Here is a 9,216-nt window from a genome sequence, read left to right on the forward strand (position 1 = left end):
GGACCATTAGCGTGCCAATTCTTATTGTTAGCTTAGCCTCAATAGAAAACACGAGGCATTGGGAATCATTTGATCTGCCTTTGAATGCATCCAGATGGATCTCAGAGCTCGTTTTGACAAATTGGTGCCAAGGTCCAAGAGCCACTATGGTTCTTTTCAGACTGCCAACAAGAAGATTGAATTTCTGGCCACGTGCAACCCAAGACGCTCACGCAAGCCGCCACTTCTGTGGATGGACACCACATCAAAAGCAACCAGCGTTTTGAGGGGGGGGTTGGGGGGGTTCCGGTCGGGCCATCTGTTCCCACTTGTCCTTCGGGACCACCTGATGTTGCAGCAGGTTGCCCACCCGACTAGTCGCTAATATTTTCAACAACAACACAGTTCACCTTAGCATGCTAACGTGAAAAATGTTTTGTGACAATGCTAACAGTAGCGTCATGCTAACAGGAGAAGTGTTACATTGCTAACATGATTTGCTTTTTTTGACCACAGGTACATATGAACTCCTAAAAATAGTTGCCGTATTTTCCGAACTATAAGCCGCTGCTTTTGAAACATGCGGCTCATACAATCTGTGGATTTTTCTTTCACCCCTAGGGGCGCTCTATAGTTAAGAAAATACGATCAATAAATCTCAATTTATTTTTCTCTTGGGTCGGTTCTGTTTTAATCAGCAAAGTTGTTGCTGTGTTAAAAGGCACTGTTTTAAACAATCGGTTTTTGTACCTTTAAGTGCATTCACAGTACAAAATCGTTCAACATAGAAAACTGCGGCTTATAGTCTGGTGCGGCTTGTATATATTTTTCAATTAATTCATTTATTTATTTTTATTTTCACCCCCTAATTCCATGCCGGTTTGTCGTTTTGTTACGGAAATGTCAATTTGTTGTGAGGGGTAAGGTTTCGAGACTTGCACATATGAGATTTCCTCCCACCTCCAATGGATATTGAAGACGACGGATTAGCTGGCGTGTGGGAGTGCGGCCGTCCACCACAGGATGTGATCAGGGCGCGGCCCCAGGCGGGCGACGCTCCGAGCCTCGAGAAACCTTTCTCTCAACTCGCGGTTCTCCCGCAACTTAATGAACTTGTTTTGAATTCCTTCGCCCTCCCCGCCCCCTCCCCCGCGCCACGGGAGCGACATTCCAAGCCATGAAAATAGCGACAGAAACAAAGACAGGAAGTGATGTGAGAGCACTTCCTGCCCACTCCCCTCTGGATTTATCTGAATCCTGCAGACCGGACCCCCGCGACCCCCGCACACCCCTTGGCGCCTCCCTCGCTGGGATTTGCCACTTTGAATGGAGGCACAACACTTGGGCCAAGATGGTGGACGGGAAACGTCATTTTAGCTACCGGCTTCAATCTCCGAGAGCAGAACTTCCGCTCGCCGGCTGCTTCCCTACAACAATAACACACCGGGCTGTGTCAGGAGGGACGAGACGGGCACCACAAGAGGCGGGATGTGCCCGAAGAAGCACAACCCTGCCGTGAATCCAAGGAGAAAAAAATGCAACTCATTGACACTTTACTTCCAATAATGTTTATAATTATAGAGATTAAAGACTTAAACTATATCATCAACTACAAATTTTTTTTTTAACGAGGACAAAGAATATATGCCTGTGTGTTTTGTGCAATTGTCTGTCTACATGTGTTGCTCACCGTTTGTGTTCAAATATATCCGTTGGTATTAGACTACCAGACTTTTTTCATTAAAAAAAAAAAATGTTTGAAATTAGCAGGAGGAGTGGCAAACAGTCACAGAATAATAATCTGTTGCTTTTTTAGCATTATTAAGATAATTATTATAATTAGTCGTAGAAGTAGTAGCAGCAGCAGCTGTAATAATATTTACAACTTCTCATGTGTCCTGTGATGCGTTCAAGGACACCTTAGCGCTGTCGTTTGCTGATTTCCCCCCGCCCTCCCTCTCTTCTTTCCCCAACCAACACAAGTTTGAAAAGGCCATTTAACCCGCTCCCCAAAAATCAGATAATCTGTCTCACCAGCCAGACTTTCAGACTACACTCAACAAAGTTATCAGGTTTAAAAATGACCCTACGACTCCTCTTCCCAAATTAGATTACGTCATGTGACCTGGTAGGATGCATGAAAGCACCTGCACACTAAGACGCCAGGCTTGTGTGTGTGGGGGGGGGGGGGGGGACGTTGGTGTGTGGGGGTGTGTGTGTGTGTGTGTGTGTTCAGGGGGGAGTCAGACACCAAACAACCAGAAGATGTTTGAGGAGCGTAACCTCTTATCAGCGTTTTGCTTTGTCAGACGTCTGCGATGTTTGCGAGTGCTTGTCTGTTATTTGTGTTTGTGTGTGTGCTGCATGTGTGCGTGGATGTGTGTGAGGGTCAGCGGTCAAAGTGCACAAGAGGGGGGGAGGCTGTTCAAATGAAGTTGTATAAAGAGGCACGATGTCTTCGGACACCTTTCGCTCGTCTTTTGTCTCTCCTGAAGTTGCAAATCTAAATTGAATGAAGAAACACTTTTTCAAGCGAGAGAGAGAGAGAGAGAGCGAGATATGAGGGTCTCAAAAACTATGAACCGCAGGGAAAGGGGTCTCACTGTATTTTTTACGCCGTCTCCTAATAAAAGTCAACAATAACGTTACGGTTCAGCATCACGCGAGCGCTCGCACTAGGTCATAAAAGCAAATATTTACGTAGCAGCAACGCTGGCTATTAATAATGGTTCGCTAACATTTGTTTGGCTGCGTGCGGTTAGCCAGCAATCGGTCATCGCTCGGCATGATTGATAGGCTCCCAGCAAGCGGGCGCCTCGGCCTGAGATTGAGTGAGTGTTTCATAATGGTGATGAATGAACGCCTCCCACTCGCTAACTTTGTGTTTTTATTAAAGTTACAGTGGAGAAAAGTCTTCTGGAGAACTTTTCTCTGCTTTTTCTCATAAATGCATTAACTGTGCTTGCGTTTATTGGGCGCTGTTATGTATCATAAGATTGTCTGCTGAGTGTTGTTAAGTTGTTTTAATACAGCGTTATTCTTTTTTTTTTTTTTTTTGGGTGGCTTTGATATGTAATCGATCCTGCAATAGCTCACTTTTAATGGTGCTTGCTGATGCAAATTGTCTACTTGTTAGAGAGATTTCTTTTTTTTAAAGAGTAAATATGGCGGCACGGTGAGCGAATGGTTAACACGTCCACCTCACAGTTTGGAGGTCGTGGGTTTGATTCTACAACATTTTCAGTTATTTTAATTCATCGATGAAAAGAATAACAGAAATATTAGAACATTTGAAAAAATCCTCTGTGGTACCTAAAGTTGTGGATGACAATTTGTGGTTTTCAAAAGGCCGTAATTTATCTTTACAAGTCACATCCACGCAGACTGAAATGAAGGCAAAGCCATGTGCGCCCCCTCTTGGTGAACGGAGGTATGACAACCCTTTAAAAACAGCCCAATGACCCACGGCCTCTTCAGAATCAGAATCATCTTTCATTCCCTTCTAGCCTCCTGCAAAATTGTTGCATCAGAGGCATATGAGTAGGATCCAGAGTCCAGTACCTTTTACACAGAACCCAGCAAAGGAGGCTAATATCGTAGGAATAGGCGATATCCCGGATTTAGATAATTCAGCTCTGTTGCCTTCAAGGACAAAAAAAATAAGTAGAATGAGCTTGTTCACTTGTTTTGGGTTTGACTGCGTCGCCGACGTCCTTAAAGGCCACCAAACCCCTGCTGAGTCACAGGAAACATTTGGAAACCATAAAAGTGCTCAAAATACATGAGCCTGATTTTTGGGGCGGGAGAACATAAAAATGGAGGACACCCCCCTGGCACCCAGATATTCCAGCTTTGATGTCAAAGCGTGGTTGTTTTTTTTTTCTTTTTTTTTTCTTTTTGGCACGCTTGATTGAAAACAATAACAACAAAGTCCCATATACAATGAAGTGCAAGTCCGTTTGGATGCCATATTTCCTCAAATAATGGCCTCTGCTCGCTTGGAAGAATTATGTGCCCCACCCCAAATCAACTCATAATTTTCCCCTCAGGAAACAAAAAATATCATATAATGCTACTAACAGTGATTTCCTTTTTTTTCACATTTACCCTAACGTGTTCCCTGAAATGGACGCCTGTCCTCTCTGCAGTTGAGTGAATAAACAAATCCTCCAATGCCACTTTACAAAGGATCAATCAGAAACTCACAAAGTGAACAAACTAATACACCACGTCCTCGTATATGAGTTGACATGTTCCCAGATGTCCATTCGCTAGCCTTATTTTTATTATTGATAGCAGTATGGTTTAGTTTTATTACCATGTAGATCATTATGTCAAGAGCCGTTCTTGAAAAAGGGAGTGTGGTCTTAAACCTGCCCCACATGAAAAACAGCTTTGAATTCAATGTCTTTAAGAATACAAATAGTGGATTACAGTCTTTATTTTATGTACAGGAAGGGCCAAAAGTAGAGTCAGTCTACAATTTGTAAATGACCTTGTTAGTTTTTGAGTGCAAAATGAAGACAGGAGGATATTAAAGCAGTTTGGGGATGCTGGTAGACGGAAGGAAAGAAGGACAACCGGAGGGGAGAAAGGTGGAACAAAGGAAAATGGGAAGGAAATGTGGAGAATGGAATTAAGAAATTGGTCAAGATAGGAGAAAGTCAAAGATCCCATGAAAAAAAACTATAAATAGAATAAAATGGGGGAACAAAGAGTGGACAATATCAGTCAAAAGCAAATTGGTTACTGAACTTTTGACTCACGTGAGCTAATGACGCTGCCTGGGTTACCATGGCAACCCACTTCGGAAAGGTGGGGGCGGAGCTTCCAGCAACTCCAGTATGTCGTAAGACCGAGACCGCTAGACCGCAAACTGCCCAAAAATCTAACAAGTTTTGCAGCACTGCCAACACGCCAGACCGACTAATAAACAAGTTTAGTGGATCAACTACGGTCGGTAAGATGCTGTCTATAAAACATAAAAATTGAAAATGGAAAAAAGCCAAAATCCGTACGTACAACTTGGGCGTTTTAGCTAACTGCTAGCTGAACAGCCAATCCAAAAGTGTCACTTGTTTCCTAAAAGGTGTGAACACAACTATTGTTTTGAAAAAGTGAAAAAAAAATGTACTTGAACGTTTATGTATAGTAGGGGGAAAAAAACAACAAATACCATTTTTTTCTGTTAAAATCATCATTTGTGAGACATATACGATGTTGTTTCGTTCACAAAATGGAGGCGAGTGCAGAATGTCCGCTCTGCATTTAGCGCAAGTCTTGTCTATTCTGAGCATTTTATCCCTTCATTTTGCTGGCGGGGATTATTAAAGTAATTGTATGTATGTATTTGAATGCTTAACCTACCACCAGTGTCTAGTCTATATGACGTCACACTTTCGTCTCCGCATTTTCAATGGAATGGCTCGTTACTCGTTGCATCATGCTCTGTATTTTAATCTTATATCAGTCTACTCCACTGTGAAGTCCCTGTAAAATGAACGAATATAAGATGGAGATGGTCTTTAAAGATTTTTTTTGCGTTTTGTGCACATGAATAGTTACATCCGCAACTTGGATCATTTGTTGGTTTTTACATACTTTTCAAATTAATCCTTGTTGCATTCATAATATCTATCTATCTCTCTAATCTATCTCTCTAATCTATTTATCTATCTAATGTGTGTGTGTGTGTGTGTGTGTGTCTGTGACAGCAGAAGGCCAGAATTAGGGCGAGCTAGATCATCAGGGCAGTGATGGAGAAGCTCAGGGAAGAGTTTGAGCAGATTGTAGGCGAGCTCGAGTGGCAGGATGTTGCCGACACCCTGCAAGAGTTGTGCTCCAACATCATGTGCGACCCCACCAACACTCCTCCTCCTCACCCTCCAAATCATCACCCGCCCTCAAACCCCCCTCCGTCTCCCGTGTACGCCGGGATGTCTTTCGACGCCCGCCCTCAGCCGGCCCGCTTCCCTCTGCGGTTGCCGTTTGTCCCGCATGCCCAGTTAGTGCCGCTGCCCAGTATGCGATACGGGCCACAGTTCAACCCATACCTCATGCACCCCTTTCACCTCAGCCGCCAGGCGGGGGCTCCTTTCCGTCTCCAGGTAAGTGGATGACATGGAGTCAGGTGCAAAAATACAAAAATAGTATTTATGAAGCAGGCGATAGGTTAGACTTCTGACCACTTGTAGCAGAAATGTTCCATACCATCCAATTTAAACACCATTGGTTCGGATTTGATGAATGTAAACTTGCAATAAAAACCTTGATGTCTCACGCCTCCCTGCCCCCAATTTGGTGACATCACACGCTTTAAAAGTTGAAGCCGTTTGACCTCGGATGTTGTTGTGCGACTTTAAGGGTCCAAAAAAATCAAATTACGATTTACGCGCTTCCACCATATATTTTATTTGATATGACAGTGTGTTCGCATTTGGTATTATTAACACACTTTTCCTCTCTCTGCAGTACTTACCATGCCAGATGACGCCACAGGTCGTCCACAGCCAGCCCTCCTTCAGCTTCCCAACTGCTCCACCGCAGCCGGTACACACACACACACACACACACACACACACCCCCACACAGTTCATCTTCAATGTTGCATTGCTGAGCAGCAATATGTGACATTTAAATGTAACGTTTGTATACAAAAACAAATACTTGGGTCGTAATGCTTGCCCAGACATCATGTGTGAAACTAATCAATCAAGTAAATCTTATCTAACCTAATCAAAACTGGACATGCTGTATAACAGCAGTTAAAAATATCTTTCTTGATCCTCGGGGTATTTGGATGAAAGCCGACCACATAGACAATTTAGAGACACTGTTTGAAGTTTGGTCAACAAAATGTTCTTGCAATAGTTAAAGTGCATGACCAATCCCAGAAAACAGGTGAGCTGTGATGTTTGCAACGTGAGCCTCATATGATGGCAAAGAACATTTTGGACTTCCACGTGTTGTCTTGCCTGTCAAAAGGCACACACTGACATCTAGTGGACTTATGACACCACTGCAGCTTTTTTGTGTCTCCAGAAAAAAAGTCTGCCCGTGGTGCCGCTACCTGAAGGTGCCACGCTGCACGCCGTTGGGATGTTGTGAGTTACACACGCAAACCTACGCTTACACGACCACGACGAGATGTTCACTTCCTGTTTACATCGTAGGAATGGGGAAGTGTTGTACGCGGCAGTAGACGCCTCTCAGGCCACACCTCCTCCTCTTCCTCCCGTTGCATCCACTTGCTCCTCCAGGTAAGGCCTCTCCTGTCCCCGATAAGACGCATTTTGTACGTTTGACGCAGGATTTTTTGGGTTCTTTAGTCATAAAAGGAAGTGCAAGCGGCGACGCAAGCCGGCCGGAGTCAAGAAGCCACCGAACGCCTTCATGTGTTTTCTCAGAGAGCGACGCCCCGCGTTGAAGAGCCAATTAGAGCAAAAGGACAGTGTGGCTGTCAACAAGTTTCTGGCACAGCTGGTGAGTCTGTAGTTGGGTTGGAAAATGAATCAAATTTAAATTGACATTGCGTTGGAGTAGAATGCAATTTTCACCTTTAATTTTGTGTGAACAGTGGACGTCGCTGAGTAAGGAGCAGCAGGCTAAATACTACGAGCAGGCCTACGTGGAGAAGAAGCTGCACGAGCAGATGTCGTCCGACGGCTCCACCAGCAGCAACGACGACGACGTCGTGCGTTCACGTTCCCGCAGAGAACACCATGAATGGCCTGGCCTTCCCGCCATCTTAATGTGTGTTTCATGTTTTGTGTGCGCAGGGCCCCAAAAAGAGGAGGCGGCGCTGCGACACCACAGCCGCCAGTCACCCAGGTAAGACGTTATGCAACCGGGCGTAAACAGTGTCTTGTTTCTTGTGTGTGAATGCTGAAGGCCAATGTCATTCAGAACCCAAAAAAACTCAACAAAACATTTTAAAAATTATTTTTCATCATGTTCCACAAAATTCTCCAATTAAAAACTATCCCACAAATTGACCTGCTCCTTTTATGGCTTGAACAAATTGGGATTTTGTTTTTTTTAAAGTCAATTAACCAATGACTTTATCGATATAATTTTTTCGGCACTGTACTGTAGTGCCCACCCTTTTTTGGGAAGACATATTTTAATGGCCCGGCAGAAAAACAAATAAAAAGAAGCGATCAAAAATACGACTCACCGTTCCAGCTACTGTAGTTTTAATCAGTGAGAGTCTTTAAAGATTCACGCCGGCGGTAACGAGGCAACAAAATGTTATGTCCAATAATACGCAAACAACTCTGTGCTAACTCGATTCATCATAAAAGTTGTGTAATATAACATTTTTGTTGCTTTACGACACTGAAAGCGACCGTTGTGTCGCTTTACGACACTGACGTCACTGTCTCTGGAGGCTACAAGCCAATGAAAATATTTCACCAAAAATTACCAGTAACAAGCAGTATAACCTCCTGTATAAAAATAGCCCGAGTGAATCCGAATTTGTGAAATAAGGAAATGATTCATTTTTGGAGCCCGAGTATGCCTCGTCTTACAACACGCTATGACATCAATGTCGTAAAGCGACAAAGTGTCGTAGTGTTTTAGAGAACACCTTCTATGATGAATAAAGATGGCCGCTGGTGTGAATTTAGCAACCGGGATAACCGAAGCTGGCGAGGCTAACTGCTAATCTTGTGCGCCACTAATTATTTTTCGTCAAATTTTCATGAAATATTTCCCAAAATATATTTTACATGTTGACCGACCACATTCTACATTTTGCCGCTGATCAAAAACATTCCAGCTTCAAGTCTCTCATAGCATTTCAGTGCGCCGTCTGTACTGACGTATATTTTCCGCAGCCAAGCGTCACGGCGGCGACGCCTGGAACACCGGCGATGACGCGCCGGCCTCCTCCTGCTCCTCCTTCGTGTCCTCCCTCTCCTCCTCGTCGTCCTCGCTCTCCTCGTGGTTGGAGGCCGTCATCACCGCAGAGGGCGCCAACTCTCCCGCCGCGCCGTGTCCCACTTCACCCGGATCGCCCGCCCCCAACAAGTGTCCCGACTCGGGCGAAGAATCTGACATAGAGGGCATGGACGCAAAATTGCTGCACCTACTCGGATGCTGTTAGTTTTGCTCTTGGTTTTATTTTTGTGCATTCTAATGTGTATGTAAATAGTGTATAAAAATATGTGAGAGTAATTTTTTTACTGATCCTCCCTTGTTTTATTAAAACGTAATTTGGTCTTACAAGCTTCT

The 9,216-nt window shown here is 44.1% G+C and overlaps 1 protein-coding gene across 1 annotated transcript; it reads left to right on the top strand.

Annotated features, from left to right (window-relative positions):
• The first annotated feature begins 4,822 nt into the window (after nt 1–4,822).
• LOC148319064 (uncharacterized) lies at nt 4,823–9,139 on the top strand. Its single transcript, XM_088281869.1, has 9 exons — nt 4,823–4,939; nt 5,694–6,086; nt 6,451–6,528; nt 7,021–7,082; nt 7,152–7,238; nt 7,308–7,461; nt 7,556–7,672; nt 7,758–7,809; nt 8,820–9,139. The coding sequence occupies exons 2-9, from the start codon at nt 5,736–5,738 to the stop codon at nt 9,086–9,088; spliced, it is 1,170 nt and encodes a 389-aa protein (XP_088137995.1). The 5' UTR covers nt 4,823–4,939; nt 5,694–5,735; the 3' UTR covers nt 9,089–9,139.
• Nucleotides 9,140–9,216: the final 77 nt, after the last annotated feature.

Source organism: Idiotropiscis lumnitzeri, chromosome 18, assembly GCF_059441095.1.
Source record: "Idiotropiscis lumnitzeri isolate Australia: NSW breed Sydney's pygmy pipehorse chromosome 18, RoL_Ilum_1.0, whole genome shotgun sequence".
NCBI classification, from domain to species: Eukaryota; Metazoa; Chordata; class Actinopteri; order Syngnathiformes; family Syngnathidae; genus Idiotropiscis; species Idiotropiscis lumnitzeri.

Excerpts from the sequence above, each read along its gene's own strand:
- LOC148319064 (XM_088281869.1), top strand. The coding sequence starts at position 5,736 with ATGGAGAAGCTCAGGGAAGAGTTTGAGCAGATTGTAGGCGAGCTCGAG. Across the intron at positions 7,083-7,151 it reads CTGCACGCCGTTGGGATGTT|GAATGGGGAAGTGTTGTACG; the intron begins GTGAGTTACACA and ends TTTACATCGTAG. Across the intron at positions 7,239-7,307 it reads GCATCCACTTGCTCCTCCAG|TCATAAAAGGAAGTGCAAGC; the intron begins GTAAGGCCTCTC and ends TGGGTTCTTTAG.